The sequence below is a fragment of the Podarcis filfolensis genome (assembly GCF_964270895.1).
Source record: "Podarcis filfolensis genome assembly, chromosome: 1".
Lineage (NCBI taxonomy): Eukaryota > Metazoa > Chordata > Lepidosauria > Squamata > Lacertidae > Podarcis > Podarcis filfolensis.
Window position 1 is genome coordinate 78,666,513 of NC_139604.1, and position 18,057 is coordinate 78,684,569.

General features: G+C 43.8%; 1 protein-coding gene across 5 annotated transcripts in view; it reads left to right on the forward strand.

Annotated features, from left to right (window-relative positions):
* The window catches only part of ANO1 (anoctamin 1), a 139,034-nt gene that overhangs the window by 12,147 nt on the left and 108,830 nt on the right, over positions 1-18,057 (forward strand). For 4 of the 5 annotated variants that reach the window (XM_083601778.1, XM_083601781.1, XM_083601780.1 and 1 more), the window contains exon 1: positions 5,627-6,535. The exons of the other annotated variant lie outside the window; for it this stretch is intronic. In XM_083601778.1, coding sequence (XP_083457904.1) covers positions 6,490-6,535 — 46 coding nt within the window. In that variant the 5' untranslated portion in view covers positions 5,627-6,489. Of the gene's footprint in view, positions 1-5,626; positions 6,536-18,057 lie in introns of those variants that run through there. 5 annotated transcript variants of the gene reach the window in all.

Consider the following 18,057-nt stretch of genomic DNA (forward strand, 5'->3'; position numbering starts at 1 on the left):
ATGTCCAACAACATAGTCCTTTAAATAAGTTGGGCGCTTGGAAACTCTGCCAGACCGCCAGGGACTGGTACCCAGGTCTGGGGGAGCCACCCGATTCTCGCTGAGGCTGTGGCGTTACCCTAGGTGGCGTTGAAACCAAGTCCCCTGGATCCACTGCCGTGCCTGACACCTATCTACAGAATCCCCCTGCTCGCCCAGGGTGAGAACTTCAGTACATAACACAGTACATACTGAAATCAATAAATTAAAAATATCCAATGCCAGCACCACAACAGTAACATAGAACTAAGACCGTGAAAGATGACTTAATGAATGGAAGGACTTTCTTAAAAGATCCAGGCCTTCACCAACCACCTAAAGCAGTATATTGATGAGGCCTGACAGACTTCACTCAGCAAGGTTAGGTGTCATAGCAGAAAATGGCCCACCCATTTTGACACCATCCTCACTTCACCAAGGCAAGGGATTTGAAGCAGAGCCCACCAATGATGATTCAAGTGGGTGAGGTGGGGAGGGACAAATTGGACAGGGCGATTTCTGAGGTACTCAGGTCCCAAGCTTTAAAGGTTAAGACTAGTGCCTCGAGTTGAACTCCAAAACTGATTGGTAGCCAGTGCAAGTTTCATAGAACCAGCACAAAAAAATCAGAACACTCAGTTCCCACCAGCATTCTGGCTGTCACGTATGGGGAAGGAATGTGAAGGGGAAAGGTAAAGGAGAAGACGGAAACTATGCTAGTAGTAATACTATACATGGTATACTTTAAGATGTAGTAACAACAGAACATCCTTGTTCTAAGGCTAAGACAAAGCAAGGGTTTCCCCTTACAGTTCAAATACGATCATGTTTTCATAATGTTTGGTAGCTTTTCTTAATTGTGTGATACAATTTGCTTTGAAATCTACACAGTTGTGGCATCTGTAGAAACTGGAGAGGGGAAAGGAACTAAAATATTCTCAAGTAGAAAGATCTACTCTGTGGCAGCCCAAATAATTAAGAAATGCCCTGGAAATGTTAAGGCTTGTAGTTCATTGCGAAATTTTAAAAAATTGAGCAAGACCATTGGTCTTTTAGACCGCTGATATGTGGCTAAAAAAGAACAATTTCCGGAGTGCAGTTAGACATACTAAATGCTCTATTACACCATATTTGCCTTACTCCAGCTGTGGCCAATTGTCATCCATGGACAGGATGTTTATGGGGGTTGACATCAACCTGTGGTGTTTTCACTTTCTACTCTAGACATCTTTTTATGCCACTCTGCTTACCTGCAGACGATTACATCACATGCAGTTTCAAAATGCTAGTTCTGAATTACTATAAGAGAAGCACACTTTAAAACTTGCTTGTTTGGCTTCTGTACTGCTGGTAGAAACCAATTTAGATCTCTCCAAACGCTCTTCGAATGCCCTGATTTCCAAGCAGATGAATCCCTGGCAAGAGGACCACTGGAGGTTTATATCCTGGCCAGCTCTGCCGCGCTGCATCACATGACACTGTGTTAGCAAATCCTGTGTGTGAGAACGTTTCTAACATTCTGGCTAGATCTTGAGCTCAAGAACTGCTAATGTGTTTATAAATAATAAGACCTCCTGCAAAGTGGCTCAGCTATTTATGAAAACTGATACAGTTGAGAAAATAATCAAACTTCGGCTAGATAGAGGATTAAATAAACACAATGACATGGGCAGGGGGGAGAGGGGGTGAAGACAGAAAGAATTTACATTTCATCGAAACGCACAGTCATAAAAACAAATCAATATCGATAAATAAATGATCTATTTCTAAGTGGCATTTCACTTTGCATATACCAAGATGAACCCTCTTAACAAGACCTCTTAATTATCTTTCACCCAACGGTCCTTAGTGGCAGCATGCACACAGGATCTCTCAGTTCCCTTCACTTGGGGAGGATGTGGTCTCGAAGCCCACCTCTTTCCCCTCCTGGGCTAGAAGCCTGTGGTCTCCAGTAGCTGCCTGTTCTCCTGCAGCCTGCTGGCAAAGTATGTTAGTGACCTTTAAAGAGGAATCCTCCCTGCACATGTCAGCTGCTGCTATCATTCAGGGGCACTGTTGCTCAAATGCCCAAGGTCAGTTCCCCACTGCAAACTGCTTTGTTTAAGGTAGACTTGGCTGAATTTATTATATTTATCTGTGGATGTCACTCGCCAAGTTTTATGGATACACAAGAAGGCGCCATCAACCTTCCTTTAATGTTCTTGCAGCCAAGCTCGGGTGGGGGAGTCTCTTCTTGGCATCTGCAAAAGAGCCTTTCATATTTCAGTTAGAAATTAGCAATTCCCTGCAGTGAGGGAAAAGAATGAAGAAAACCAGGTCTGTGCTTAGGACACATATTTGAGATAGGTACAGACTGAGATGCCAGTGTGGAGCGGTAAAGAAACAGACATGGTCTGGGGTTCAACACAAACACACACAACAGCACCATAAAGTTCACTGGCTCATCTTGGGCAAGTCACTGTCTCTCAGTCTAATCTACCTCACAGATCTGTTGTGATGGCATAACAGTGTAGAAAAAGACAGCATCCTTTATTCCCAATTGAAGCTGAGTCTGTTTCAGTCATTTTAAACTGGGTTTGGATGCAGGTCTACTCCCTTTATGAAACACACTATCCAAACAGTATTAAGATTTGATTGTAAAAGCTGCACCCCGACAAAGCACTGTGTAGACACACAATACAGCCATTTGCTATTTTTTATATAAAACTATTTGATTCTTTTTATTGCTTTGATAAAGTGAGGTAAAACCCATATATGCCACACTCAACTCCTTGGAGGAAGGACAAAATGCAAATGTGCAAAGTAAGACTATTCAGTGGAATATTGCTCAGCTTGTGGCAAAAGCAATATGGATTTTTGAATTAGTTGAATGCTTGTTTTGAAAGCTCTTGCAGCATTCCTGCTCCATAGGCAAGTGTCTCCAGACTGTCAGCAGTTTGCAGGAGGGATTCAAATACATACCGGAAATTTGGGCTTATGGAATTAGATTTATTGCCCCAGTGGAACAAATCAACTTTTTTTTTTTAAAGGGGGCTGATTGCAGTTTGGAAAGTGACAGGGAAATGAAAAATAAAAGTGTGGGATGAACAAATGAAGAATGGGAAGATGTCTAAATACCCTGCTAGGTGCAAGCACACAAATCAGGATGAATGCGGAATAAACGCTCACTGTTATGGAACCACTCAGCCCTTTAAACAAATAAGAATGACTACTCAGTTAAAAAAAATAAAAAAGACCGGACATAGTCTGACAACCAAGTAAGTTTTGTGCAAAAAAATAATAATCAGGATGAATGCTGAATAAGCAGGTCATCTGGAGGAGCCGTAAATTGATAATATTTCCCACACTGCCTTATGATGTCTTGTCTATGAAACTCGATACAGGAGATGCCTCATTCCCCCCCCCCAAGACCTCTAAGTTCACTGTGTTCCAACTCCAGTAGGAGAAAAACAGTGAGTGGTAGGATCATCATAGATCACACATTTTGAAGAGTAACCATTATTTGAAACATTTGGTATTTCAGAAGAGTGAATCTCCATAAATTATAGGAGATTCCATTTAAGGGATGCGGGGAGTCAGGAGATATAAATCCACATATCCCAGATTTCTATGGAGCTGCAGAATTGTGAAATAAAGCAGCAGCGTTGCGACTGACAGCTCAGGTGAGCAGTGCCACCCCATCCTGCTGTAGGGGCAACAGTTGCTGGGGCGGACATTTTTGGGAGGAAAATAGCACAAGGAGGAGAGACTTCAGCTTCCTACTTCATGGGCCATGGTTACGATCCACATGAGGCCCCTCCACAGCCTCTTATTCTGAAAAGGAAAAATTGGCTGGTGCTCCACCCACACCTCTAAAAGCAGATGCTGCCCAGCAGCAGAACTCATCCCAGGTTCAATTCCTGGCATCTTCAGCTAGGGCTGGGAATGTCCACTGCCTGAGAACCTGGAAAGCTGTTTCAATCAATGCAAATAATATTGAGCCGGATGGTCCAATGAAGTCTAGAGTGTGCAAGGAACCTAAAAGGCACTTGCAAATGTGACTGAAATGGAAACAGGTGTGTATGTGGAGCTAATGTCTCTTTGCTTGCACCTTCCCATGTTTTGTTAGTCTAAAACACCTCAAAAGGGCTTCACTCTCTATAACGGTTTACACTACAACGTGAGATGCCTGCAGGGCCCCTATCTGTCTATAGTGTGATTCTATGTGTTGTCAGTGGAGAGAATCCTCCTGCTTCAGTTTCCTACACCTCTGAGTTAGTGCTTGAGTATGAAAACAGCCTGACACTGGCATCCGAAACTGCATCTGAGATTTGTGCCAAAGCACATTGCTCTGTAGCTGAGGAAGTGACTGAGCCACACTAACATAGATGGAAATAGGTAGCTCTAGATGGGATCTCGTCTCTATTCAAATTACTCTGCTCTAGGCCTTCGAGTGTTTTACAAGGAAGCTACGAGATAGCATCACCCTTGTAGAACTATGTGTACCACCACCTGAGGGAAGTTCTAATAGGAGCTGGGATTCCACCCCACCCTGTTTTTTATTTTAGTTACTGAATTTTAGTTACTAGGCTATGAGATGAGCGGCAGTTTTGGTGGTGCTGACAGCATGGTGGGTGGCTGCAGAGTGTGGGAAGTTACTCCAAATGGCAGCACATCATCAGGGTCACTGGGGAAGGAATAAAAAGATGGCTTCTTCCCTCACGTACTTATAAGCACATAAGAAGGAGCCAGATGAATCAGAACAAAGGCCCTACTAGCCCAGCATCTCCTGCTTTCACAGTGTCCAATCCGATGTTTCTGGGAAGCCTGCAAGGAGGCCCCCCCGTGCAACATCACTCTTCCCACTGGTGACTTCCATCAACTGGCATTCAGTTTCAAATGACTCCAACAGTAGAGGCAGACATAGGCACTGTGCTAATACCCACTGATAACCTAATCCTCCATATTGGAAGCCACCATTACATCTTGCAGTACGGAACAGGGTAACTATGTGCATACCCCTTTTGTTTTTCCAGAATACTCCTTTGCACAATGCAGCTACCTGGCATTCTCTGGGGTTTTTGTTTGCTTTAAGGGCTAACCCAGTTAAGTGTGCAGGTGGGTGTCAGCTATGGTGCACCATGCTAGGTCCCTAGCATACGTCTGACCAAGACTGATGCCAGGCTCCTGCACAGCACACCTGAGTAAGTCAACACAGAAAAGCAGGCAGAGGAGAAAAGACATGCAGAACAGCAGAATAAAAAGGAACATGAGACAAGAGACTGTCATTCTTAACTATGGAGCAGTACATGATGGCTGAGGTGCAGGCACATAAAAAATGTGTGTGTGTATACAGTATATATATTCAGTCTTCAAGGTGCCTCTTAAGTTGCAACTGAGGTGTGTGCCTGTCTCTCCCCCCACAGAATTAAGAGCCCATTCCTCAGCATTCATTTCCCACATGAAGCACTGGCATAGGGTGGGTGAGCGGCACCCTTAGAAGCAGCCCTTTCTATCCTCGGTGGTTCTCCATGGAAATGCAAACAGCCTTGACACAGAAAACAGGCCCTGCGCTCCCCCACGCCATGTGTAAGTGACGCAGGCGAAGGCGACCCAAAGTCACCAAAAGGCGTTGTCCAACCGCCCAACTCCACGCGTCCAGCTTAGGTGGTGGCTGGAGGCCGTTAAGGCTGGGCTTGGGTGATAATGGAAACTCCGGCTGGAGCCGCCGCCGCCTCCACCCTTCCCTTTCCCGCCCTCCCGTCTTAAGCAAAGAGTTCGCGACGCTGGCCTTGGCGAGCGTCCTATAAGAAGCGCTCCTCGCGCCCCTGGCCGGGGAAGAAGGCAGCAGCCCCGCCGCTTCCACCTCCAGCTTGGCGCTCGCCCGGCGCTGCTGCTCTTCCTCGCCGGCAGGAGTCACGTGGCGGGCTGCCTCTTTCCCGCTGCCTTTGGTCTCGGCGGCGGCAAGAGCGGGGAGAGCCCGGCTGGGAGACCAAGCGGCGTTGCTATTTTAAAGTCGGTTCCTCTCCCCGCCTCTCCCTTTGCCAGGGAGTTCCTCAAACCCCGGGATCAGCATGAGTGCCAGAGCTCTGTGCGCCAGGCAAAGGTTGCACCCTTGACTTTTGTGCGTGCCCGGGAAAAGCAGCGAGCGAGGTTTTGTGTGTGTGTGTGTTTTCTCCCCTGAGGTGGGGGAATTTCTGCTGCCAAGGTGGGACGCTTCCTCAGTGCAACACCCCACGCGCCGCTCTTTTGCATTGCTGAGGCTGCTTTCGGTTGGTGGCATCCCTGCCGTGATGAAAGAGCATGGGTCGGGCTAAGTAGCTGCTGCTACTTGGACAAGTATGCTTGCTGCTCCCCAGACGGGGCTGCTGCAGCAATAGTGGGGTTGTCTCCTTGAATGAAACTCCTCAGGGGAGAGAAGGAAGGAAGGAAGGAGAAGATTCCGCTAAGCATTTCTTTCGCCAGGCTCAGCCTCCCAGACTTGGCTCAGAAATGGAGACGGATGGCATTGATCTTCACAGAATTCCCCGCGAGTCATGTAAGTGTGCTGGAGTTGGAATGGGGAAGGATCCGCACCGAGCTTGGACCTCAGGGGTGGCATTGGAAATTATTTCTGGAAAGCAAGTTATTCTAAAGCTCTCTCTGCCCTCCCATTGAGGAGGAAGGACCTTCGTAATAAATGGGAAATGACTGCACTGTTGGCAAAAGTATACGACTGTCCTGACAGTCCTGCTAAGATAAAAGCACTAGCCGCCTTTTCTTTTAAAATAAAGGCAAGCACGGATGTAGGAGCTCATCTGTGTTTATTATCCCTGACTAGGTTTGGAAACCGTTGTTTCTGTCGTACTTCTGAGCTGCGGAAGAAACAACGTTTTCATCAGAATGTCTTTCTGTGGGTGCAGAAACATACAGATTAATTGCTGAAATGTATATAATACAACTTGCAAAGCAAAATGCACAATGTTATCAATATAAATGGAAGAAGCTACATTGGTGTTGCTCATATGGTATTGTCATGGTATTTACTTTTGGGGTGATTGTGAAGTGGGATTCTTAGTGTTTGGGGTAGCGTTTAATGTTTTAAGGAGCTGTGTTCGAGTTTTCTTTACAATTGTTCTGTCTTGAGTATGTGTGCAACTTGATGAGGTCCAGAAAGGTTTTTGTGGAAGCTATCAATGACACTTGTTGTGAGTGTGGTACCTGGTATAATATAGATTGGTAACTTATTAAAGGAGTCAGTAGTGTGGAAATTTCTTTAACCCATAAGAAGGCAAAATGCTTCAATGTTAACACAGCTGTGAAGCATCACTAGACATTTAAAGTTGAATAGTTTGAAGAAGAGGGTTTGGAAGTTTCTCCAGTTTTCCCTTAAAAATAAATCAAGGGCATGTTGGATGCATGCACATTTTTATTTCACATCTTTCAATGACCATTTCCTATACAAGTTCCAGTTGCTGGACAACACATGACATAACCAGCATCCACTGTGTGGCTCAATTTTCCTTTTGATTTTGTGGGTGTTACAGAACTGCGCTGATAAACTGGAATATGTTGCAACACATGACCGTCCAACTGAACTGTATACAAATGAAGTAATTTTAGAATGGCACAGTTTATAAATTCCATGCTTTGTAATCAAGTTGCCAAATCTGACTGTTTGCTTCTAAGAATAGTATAGGGAGCCCTTCTCTCTACTCCCTTCTTTAAATTCCCATGAAGTAGCAGTATCCTGAAGCTGCTTATTAAAACAGCCAGATATTGAACTGGAGTTCAGCCCAAAGTGTTCATCAAATTTCTCACCAGCCAGAGTGTCTGAGGCTGGGGGGAGCAGGGGGCGGAGGAAGGAACACTTAGGAAATTAGCCTGATATGAATCTGCTGAGCTGTATACCAAAATACTCGATATTAAGTATTCACCGCTAACATATTATGATCTGTATAGAAGAGAAGGCCAGCTTCATACTAAGGTTCAACATGAAGGAGAGCTTTTAAATCAGAAAAGATCAGGCAACACACAGGAAGCTGGCTATCATAGGTTAATTAATCAGTTTGAAGGGTCAGTTGATAAATGTACTGAACAATCATTACTCATGGGGCATGTTATTTGTCTGTGGTACATAGCTCTCCACTAGAGAATGAGCAAGTAAGGAACAGGTATTTAACTTAACATTAAGCACTAGACTTGGCATCTACCTGATAAAATTAAGGGCTAGTGTCCATATAGAGCTGCCTGCAAATGTTATTTGCATTTTCTTCCTCTTTTGGTAAATTACCTATCTGCATGTATATCCACAGATCTATAGATACATGAATAATTAGATAAGCTATATATCATGCAAATCCATCATACACTGATTTCAGTATCAAAATGTCTCTACAAATGTTCATTATTTCTTCTGTTCACCAGAGAATCAAAGTCAGAACTGTATATATATAGTTAATCTGTGGAACATACTGCTATGGGAGGTTGTTGATGAGATAAAACTAATTATATATGTGTGCATTTTTAAAGGGCTACTAATATTCCTTCATGATAAGTTATATATCAGTGCATATTATACAGGTATCATGGCATGTATTCTTACTACTGGACTGCACTAAAATCTTAAGAAATTCGTATGCTTTATTCACCTTTGGACTAATAGAGCTAGGTCAGGCTATCGCTCTTATTCTCTAAAGCTCTGCCTCTCTTAAAATATTTAGAAATTCTAAATAATGGCTTAGATCCAGACTTAGTCATGCTTAGGCTCCACTCACTGAAATGAATGGGACAGACTTAAGTCCCATTGATTTTAGTGGGTCTAGTCTAAGCATGACTAAATCTCGATCCAACCCAATGTTTTGTTATTACCTCTATCTTTTAATTATACTGGGAGTAGAGAAGCCCTGGCCTTTTTTGTGCTGTGGCTGCTGCCTCCTTTAAGCTCCTGTTCTTAGATGGCTACAGCAAACCTGGGATTTGGCAAAGATGGAGGGAAACTGGGTTGAGGAGGCTTTGTGCACTCCATCAAAGGCAAACAAACTTTCCCAACCATAATTCTAGCACTAGATTTCCTTCTATTTGAACTCCATAACTTGCTTGTTATCTGGGTAGCCAGAATTAGTATGCACAAGGGTAATTTTTGCTCTTCCAAAAGTAAGCAAAAATAAGAAAGCAGCTAACTGTATTTTGTTTCAAACCTTGCAAGCAACAAATGCCTCTGGGGCCATTTCCCCCAAGTGCATCAGACCAATATAAATAATGACAGGGTCCCTGATTTTCTACTAAGTCCTTGGCTGCTTTTGACTGTGTGTCCTGCCTTCTAGGGAGACCTTTAATCTGAAATGTGCAGCAGTTCTGCTGCCCGTTAAAAGCCTTGAAGAGCCTGGTATCTAACAGGTGCTGGTCAGCAGCTCTTTTCCTTTTACTCCATTACTAGGAAGAGAGAAGTTGCATCTTGTGGATTTTTTCCTGGGCTACTCAGATTTCTTAAAGGGACAGGATTTCCCTTTTTGGAATACAGTCAGCTCCTCCCTCCGAGTCATTGGCATTCTCCTTTGTGAGTTTGTGGTTTCATTAAGGGAAAGGGTGAATGAGATGACTGATTGCCTGCTCTGTCATGGACCTTCAAACTCAGACATGTTGTCCTATGAGGCAAGCGGTACTGATAATTCCAGCAGTGGCTTTTGTTGACTTCCCTTTTGTTTTGGTCCCGTCCCCCCCCCCCCCGAATCTTGAGCTTGAGTTTGTGTGAACCACCAAGTGGTGGCAGGGCAGAGTCAGCTTTGAAACTGGCAGCATTAATAAAACATTGTTTTGTTTCTATGGGAACTGCGTTGTCCCACCAATTGGTATACAGAGGATGTTATTGCAGGACGGTAATTCTAAGACTTTTTAAAAGCCCCGCTGACTTTTCATGGGACTAGGTGAGATGGGCAGCATGAGGAGACTCATGCTCCTCTCGCTACCTCTGCAGACATGCGCTGATGAAGAGGCGAAGCTGGTCAACTACAGTGTTCTCCAAGGCTGTTAATAAACCTAGTCAAATGACCATCATTGAGATGGATAAGGTACTTGTGGAGCAAGGGCCCATATATTGCATTTCCATGAATGCTGGGACCAGAGCCATCTTTACCTGGGGGTGCAAGGGGTGCGGGGCAAATTCTGGGGGGTGCCAGGTGCCCACCGCCGAGGCTCTTAACTATCTACCTGTTATGAAATAATAAATAATTTTGTTCAAGCTAGGAAAACAAAATACATATATACCTAGGTATTACTGAAATGTATACCTACTGTTTCACTAAAGGACTTTCAACTTTGTCAGACTCAACGATGACACTTGTCATTCACAACAAGAGATAAGGCGTAAGCATGGTGTCTGACGTAAGCATAATAAAAGTTAATTTGGGGGCTAAACTAAATTTTGGGGCGCTGGGTGGATCTTTGCACCCCAGTGGCACATATGCTAAAGGCTGGGACACAAACTTCCAGCTGCTGCAGTGTTCCCAGGTACAGCATTTCCCCTAGCAGTTATCTCTACTTCTGCATGTGGAGCTCCATTCTAGCCTAGTTCTTTGGTGAGGAAAATCTATAAGGAGTTTCAGATGGCAGCCTCAGAGCATTGAAAGAACATGTAAGAAGAATTTGTGGGTTTTGTGTGGGCTAGCCACACCACTGCCATGCACAATGGCCATGCTCCTCGCCATCCATGCATTGCTTGTACAGATGTCGGCACATAGTGGTCTTGCTGATTGGTCCAGGATCCTTCCTCATGTGGAGTAGCTCTCATGCCAGCAGAAGACACTGACAGTATGGGTGTGGACATGGCTCATGCTGGTAGTAGAAGGTGGGGCTAAATCCCACAGCCTCCTTCACATGTTCTTTCAGTGTGTGACAGTGGGTGCGAGGGAGGGTTGCCTAAATCTCCTTTGTGCCTGGGCTGTAACCGTTTCATATTGCAAATATGAGCTCACATATTGGAATGCTTGCGTGCTATATGTATATATATATGTATATGTAGGCTGTCACTCCTGCCTACTCTGCTCGCCAATCCCACCTACCTCTCTTATGGGATAGCCAGTCTCATATCACTAGCAAGCTTAAGTCTAATTAATGTATGAAGGGGTTAAGACCATAGAGTAAGCTGTCCTGCCAGGCTTACCTCACCGTGAGGAACCATGTAATCAGGCCTATTGTTCTCTCCCAAGCTCAAACCGCATGGCTCTTGCAAGCCATTATTCAGTTCCTATACCAACAATTTAGCAACTTTCACCACTTTGGAACTAAACTAAGTTTTGCTGCCTGTGAAACTTTTCTGACTGATGTATGGAAAAGTACATGAACTTAACCTTTGAAGAGTTTGTAAGTAAATCATTTTTTAACTTACCAAATGTGTATTCCTTTTCCTGTGCCGGAGAAAGAGGGAAACTTTGGAAATAAAGTTTTTAAGAGGATAGTCTTGGAACTCTCAAGGGCACATATATTTTAAAGCTCTTTACTTTGCTGTATATTTTGTGATTTTAAAACACTGCTGAGGTTCTCTCACCAAAGAGTACTTGCCCCAAACCTGGATCTTGCCATCCAGGGAATTCTCATTTATACCTATTTTTTCCTTGAACCACACACCCCGTTAAACCTCACTGCAGGCATGTTTAATGAAGAGGTAGAGTCACTTCACAGCACCCCCCCCCCCCGTCTTCATTAAATAACTCACCTGGGGTTTTCTGCTGTTCCTTATGCAGCACTTGCCATAGCTGCCTAGTAGGTCGGCTATTCAAACTGCAGAGCATGATCACACCTTACATTTGTATGTATATAGGAAGATATATTAACTGTGCTGCACTTGGGAAAAGAGCCCTTGCCTACCCTTCTCCCTGGTTTTCTAGTTTTCTGTGTGCAGATGTCTGGTTTTTTTCCACCAAATATGGAGGAACTTCAATTAACTGCACCTTCAGTCTGAAGTGGTATGACCTACCTCAGCTTTAATAAGTTTGGTGTAGGATCTGTTGAAAGCAGAATGCTCTTTTGGTTCATGGTGAACAGTCCTTGAAGGCATCACATTCTTTCTCCCTACCTTATTCTATACAGTGGTACCTCAGGTTAAGTACTTAATTCGTTCCGGAGGTCCGTTCTTAACCTGAAACTGTTCTTAACCTGAAGCACCACTTTAGCTAATGGGGCCTCCTGCTGCTGCCGTGCCGCCGGAGCACAATTTCTGTTCTCATCCTAAAGCAAAGTTCTTAAACCGAGGTAATATTTCTGGGAAGGCGGAGTCTGTAACCTGAAGAATATGTAACCTGAAGCGTATGTAACCCGAGGTACCACTGTATTGGGATATTTCCTGGGCCAAAATAATGATATGCCAGTTCTGGATTAGAGCTTTCAAGACCAAGCCTGTAGTTTTATCTCCATTTTCCCCATTTCTGCATTTGGTAACACCATACCTATTTCCATTGCAAATTAAAGTGATGAAGTATCTTGTGCTAATAATTAATCAATAGTGACAAGAGACTAATAACCACTTTGATTTAATTAGGCCTCCTCTCCCGTCTCTGAAGCTAACAGGCATTCACGTCATTAACGTTATATATTCATTTCAAATAATAACCTATTCATTTATGGAGATTGATACATGTTCAACACAGCACTACTGAGGAAGAACTTGCCTGCATTTTGTTCTGTAGGATTTATTTTCTTATCAAACTTTTCACAAGAATGTAAGGAGAGCCCTGCTGGATCAGACCAAAGGTAAAGGTAAAGGGACCCCTGACCATTAGGTCCAGTCGTGACCGACTCTGGGGTTACGGCGCTCATCTCACTTTATTGGCCGAGGGAGCCGGCATACAACTTCCGGGTTATGTGGCCAGCATGACTAAGCCGCTTCTGGCGAACCAGAGCAGCGCACGGAAACGCCGTTTACCTTCCCGCCGGAGCGGTACCTATTATCTACTTGCACTTTGACGTGCTTTTGAACTGCTAGGTTGGCAGGAGCTGAGACCAAGCAACAGAAGCTCACTCCGTCACAGGGATTCAAACTGCCGACCTTCTGATCGGCAAATCCTACGCTCTGTGGTTTAACCCACAGTGCCAACCGTGTCCCATATCAGACCAAAGGCCCTAATTCAGCATCCTGTTCTCATCGTGGCCAGCCAGATGCCTATGAGCAGACTGCAAGCAGGACATGAGCACAATAGCACCACTTCCCATTTGTTCTCTCCAGCAACTGGTATTCAGAGGTCTACTGCCACTGATCCTGTAGGTAGCTTATATATCCAGCATGACTAGTAGGCATCGGTAGCCTTATCTTCCATGCATTCGTCTAATCGCCATTAAAACCCTCTAAACTCCTTCCACCACAACTTGCGGGGACAAAGCGGGTTCTCCTTCAAGGAGAGCACGTGTTGCGGTGGAAGCAACCATGACATCCCCTGTTGCTGGGCAGGTTAGTTTGGATGGCCACGAATTTGATTGCCCCCCCCAATGTTGCTGGGGAAAATTGATGGTTGCAATTTTATTTGATTGATGGGGGTGCTATGTAGGTCCCTGTGTCTTTTCGCTGCGCCCATCGGATTACCCGCCCACCCTCCCTTTAATTAAGGTTTGTTTGCGCTGACCCTGCTATGCCTGTCATGGAGTCGTCTGCTTTGGAGCAGCATCCTGGTAGGAATTTTACCATTTGGCTGATTGGCTGGGGCCATTTGGGTTTGCCTACTGCGTAGCAAGTCATCACAACTTGTAAGGTTGCGGTTAGGCATTGGTTAATTTTTTGGTTGGTGGAGGGGCATGGATTGGCTGTGCCTTCCCCTCCAATGCTGCTGCTGCAAGGGTATTCCATTAAAGGAATCCAGGGGCTCGCCATGCTATTGTCCGTATCCCTGACAAAGGGCTAGGGCCACGCAAGAGCCCCAGGGAGCATTTGGGGAGATGTGTGAGCCTGGCACCCAGCTTTATTCTCTCCCTCCCCAAAATTCTTTACCCTTACTGACTTCTGCACGGGTGTGGTTGTCACTTCTGTTCCTACCTCCAAGTGGGAACAGATAGTGGCTAACCACTGCCTAAGCAACCACTCACATACTGTAATTCAATAAAGTTGTGGCCGAAATTATGCCAGAAACCCAAACAAAAATGATGTGTGAACCATGTTTTTATTCAGGGGTGTCTTGGGGGTCCTTGACACGCCAATTCCGTACTTTAATTATGTACTCTGTGAAGAAGGGATACATTTTTGTTTCTCCTGAACCTTCCGACAACCTACTTCTTTTGATGACCAGGTTTCTAGTACCATGGGGTCTTATTGTGGCTGGGTAGGTTATTAGCAGAGCTGGAAACTTAAAAAACCTGAGGGGTCAACTAAAATACATTGTTCTAGGGTGTGGGAATTAGAAATATTTTTGAGATTTGTGCAGGCATAGCATCTAAAAAAATATATGAGCATGATAGTGAGGAATTGTGAGGGGGGGGGAGTAGTCTTCATTACAAAAACAAGAAAGCATCAACTGGCCCACTAATAACATTGGGAAAACTGCCCAGTAAAAACATTGATAAGTTGAAGAGGGAGAGAAGTGTTTTTTTCCTGTTTTATCTCTGGATCTTGGAAATTTAAGAAAACAAGCACACTGTGGCTTAGTGTAACTGGGGAAAAATATGATTCATTCACCATATTTGCTTTTATTGGTCCTCAGAAACTGATCTTCAGGAAACAAACAAATGGGAAGGGGCGGGGGAAACCGTCCAAAGGTTATAATAGACCGCTATTTTTAACCGACTTTGCAAAGAACAGATTCTAATTAGTGCTGTTCTGAAATAGTAAGATACATTTCATGAACTTATTTTTAATTCAAAACTTTTTTGGTATTTCCCATCCTCTTGCAAAAGAAAAAGGAAGAAAAAAAAAGAAACTGGGGGGGGTGTCAGAAGAATTAATGACTTCCCTGTCACCAAGGTAACAAAGTCAGTGCTTCTTCATCATGATCCTGTCATGCATAGTTGATGAGTTGGGGCAGAACATGGATGAGTTTGGGTATTTGGATGTGCACCTGAAATTGCATTCCATTATTAGTAATGTTGCACTGTTAGACAACATCCACATTTTGGCTGCAGGTGTGGATGCAAATGTCATACATCTGCAATGCATTTATTTCTATGGAATGTTCATTGAAATGGGTATCATCAACATTAAGAATATAAGAAGAGCCTGCTGGATCAGGCTAATGGTACATCTTCTTCTGCATCTTGCTGTCACAGTGGCTAACTACCAAGTAAACACCAAGTGCGTGCTGCTTGGGAGTAAGTTCCACAACTATGGAGTCGTATCCCAGGAGGCCCTATCACTAATGGATCTTGATGTCAAGCCCATGAGCAAGGCCCCTGAAGACAATTCTCTCCTCTTGAAAAGAGCAACTTTCACACCGAAAAATCAAACATGACGATTCATTCTAATAGAGCATTGTCCTGAAGGAGCGTCTCCACCCCCATTGTTCTGCCTGGACACTGAGATCCAGCGCCGAGGGCCTTCTGGCGGTTCCCTCATTGCAAGAAGCAAAGCTACAGGGAACCAGGCAGAGGGCCTTCTCGGTAGTGGCACCTGCCCTGTGGAACGCCCTCCCATTAGATGTCAAAGCGATAAACAACTACCTGACATTCAGAAGACATCTTAAGGCAGCCCTGTTCAGGGAAGTTTTTAATGTGTGATTTTACTGTATTTTTGGTTTCTGTGGAAGCCGCCCAGAGTGGCTGGGGAAACCCAGCCAGATGGGCGGGGTACAAATAATAAATTATTATTATTGTTGTTGTTGTTGTTGTCAGCGGTTTTTGTTCTATAACCCTTATTATCCATATATTAGGCAGCTTGCAGATTTGCGTGTATATGCGCGTGCGCTTAGATACACGTGTATCGGCATGATCTCTGTGGATTCATTTCTCTAGCTGTCTGGTTTCAATTGATACATAACATCAGTTATGGCCATCTAGAGAGCCTTCCTTTTCATAAGACATAAACAAACAATTTAATTTAGAATCCCTTAATATATTTTGATTCTCTCCTGGGAATCATGGACAAAAGTCCCATGGACAGATGTGGGAACAGGTTGCCAGTGATCTGGGAAAGGGAAACTCTAGCCTTGCAGTTGTTGCACATTGACTTTAAATAACATCTGCATGCTGCATAAGTTTAGAGGGACAGGGAGAGCAAGTATTTCACCCATGTTGTGGTGCTTAAATGTTTATCAGTGTAAGATTTGTGTGTGTGTGTGTATATGTGTGTGTATATATATATATATATATATATATATATATATATATAAACAACTCTCTTTTAATGTTTGTTTTTTATTTGTATTTTTAATGAATAATGTCTACTGTAAACTGCTTTGAGATCTTTTGTCCTGGTAAGCGGTATATATACATGTGTTAAATGATCCAGAATTGTGTGCCTCCTATTCAGTCAGTTCTAGCTTTTTACAGTCTTCCCATTTCTTCAGAGTACAAGTGTTGTTTCATACAAGGGTAGAATGAAATAAACATATTGTGAAGATACAGTTGAAGATACAGAAAACTGAGAGACAGTTTTCCAGTTCACAATGGTGAATATTGGTTATCTACAATAAAGTAGGTCAAAAAAATTGGACTAGTTTCCCCTCCTCTGATGGAGGAATCTGTCTACAGTGAGATGTGCTCTTCTACCTGTAGAAAGACTCATTTCATCAGAAAAAGACTCCTTCCTCACAAGGAGGAAATGTCTGGATCCAAGCCAATATAATTCAGTAATAAAATATAGGCAAAGTAGTCTCTAAATATAAAGATATAAAGACATCATCTCAGTAGAGGAACAAGCTTTCTCTGGAAGTTGTTGATTTGGCAGTCTGATTTAGATATTACAGGCCCCACATGGAAACCACTGAAAACCACTTCCATGTGTTGATATTCCACCTTTGTGGGAGTGGTGTTTGAATGTCACTTATCAATTACCGGTATATTCTGATTAACCCATTTCTAAGAAGAGCCTCCATTCCAATGTTGCAGATACATGAGGAGGCTGGCATTGTATACTGACTATGTTTGGTCTGGCACAGTTGGTGTTTTGCATTCAAACATCATGCACTTCTCCTTCCCATGGTGAAAAGATACAGGGATGCTCTTCTCAATAGCCTCCCTGCAGAAGCTATTGCACTTGCACAGTGCAGTCATCTACATGTCTATTCAGAAGGGGTTGCCACTGGATATGTATTGCCCGGGTGGGGAACCTGTGGTCCTCCAGAGTTGCTGGACTCCAACTGCCCTTCACTCTTGACTATTAGCCATGTTGGTGGGCCTGATGGGAGTTGTAGTCCAACATCATCTCGAGGGCCACAGACTCCTTATCCTTGATGTATAGGATTTCAACCTTGACCTTTGTTTCTGTCTTTTCTTGGAGGATCCCATCACTTAAAGATGGAGTATGTTTCAGTAGATTATTCTGAGATACTTTCTTTTGTAATTTTATTATTCTGTTTATCTTAATTTCCTGGGCAGCCTCTTTTACATTGGCACCTTCCATTGTGTTTTGCAGTGGGGGCAGGGAAGTACCCCTGGATAGCTCAGTTGGTAAGACCATGGTGCTGATAACACCAAGGTTGCAGGTTCGATCCCTGTATGGACCAGCTGCATGTTCCTGCATTGCAGGGGGTTGGACTAGATGATCCTCAGGGTCCCTTCCAACTCTACAGTTCTATGATTCTATGGTTCTAAGTATCCTGCATTAACAGGTCTCTGAGAAACTGTTGCTGCCTATGCTTGAAAGAGAAAGGAGACATTAGGGTGACTCTCTTAGAACAGATGATAAACATGGATCTTTTAGCTAGCGCTCTAACAAGTGCCTTGTTTCCTAGCTTTTAATCACATGAAGTGTGTCTTGAGCACCACTATGCAAATACTGCTGCTAACATTAGCAGTCATAAGAAGTGAGAAGGTAACCACACTTAACACTATTTTCCTCTTTCTTCAGAAGTGCATCCTAGAGCCACAGTTCTCAAAGAGGAAATTCATAGGGCAACTCATGTTCATTCCTATTGACCTTTCTTTCAAAAGGCGATTTAGGCTTATAAC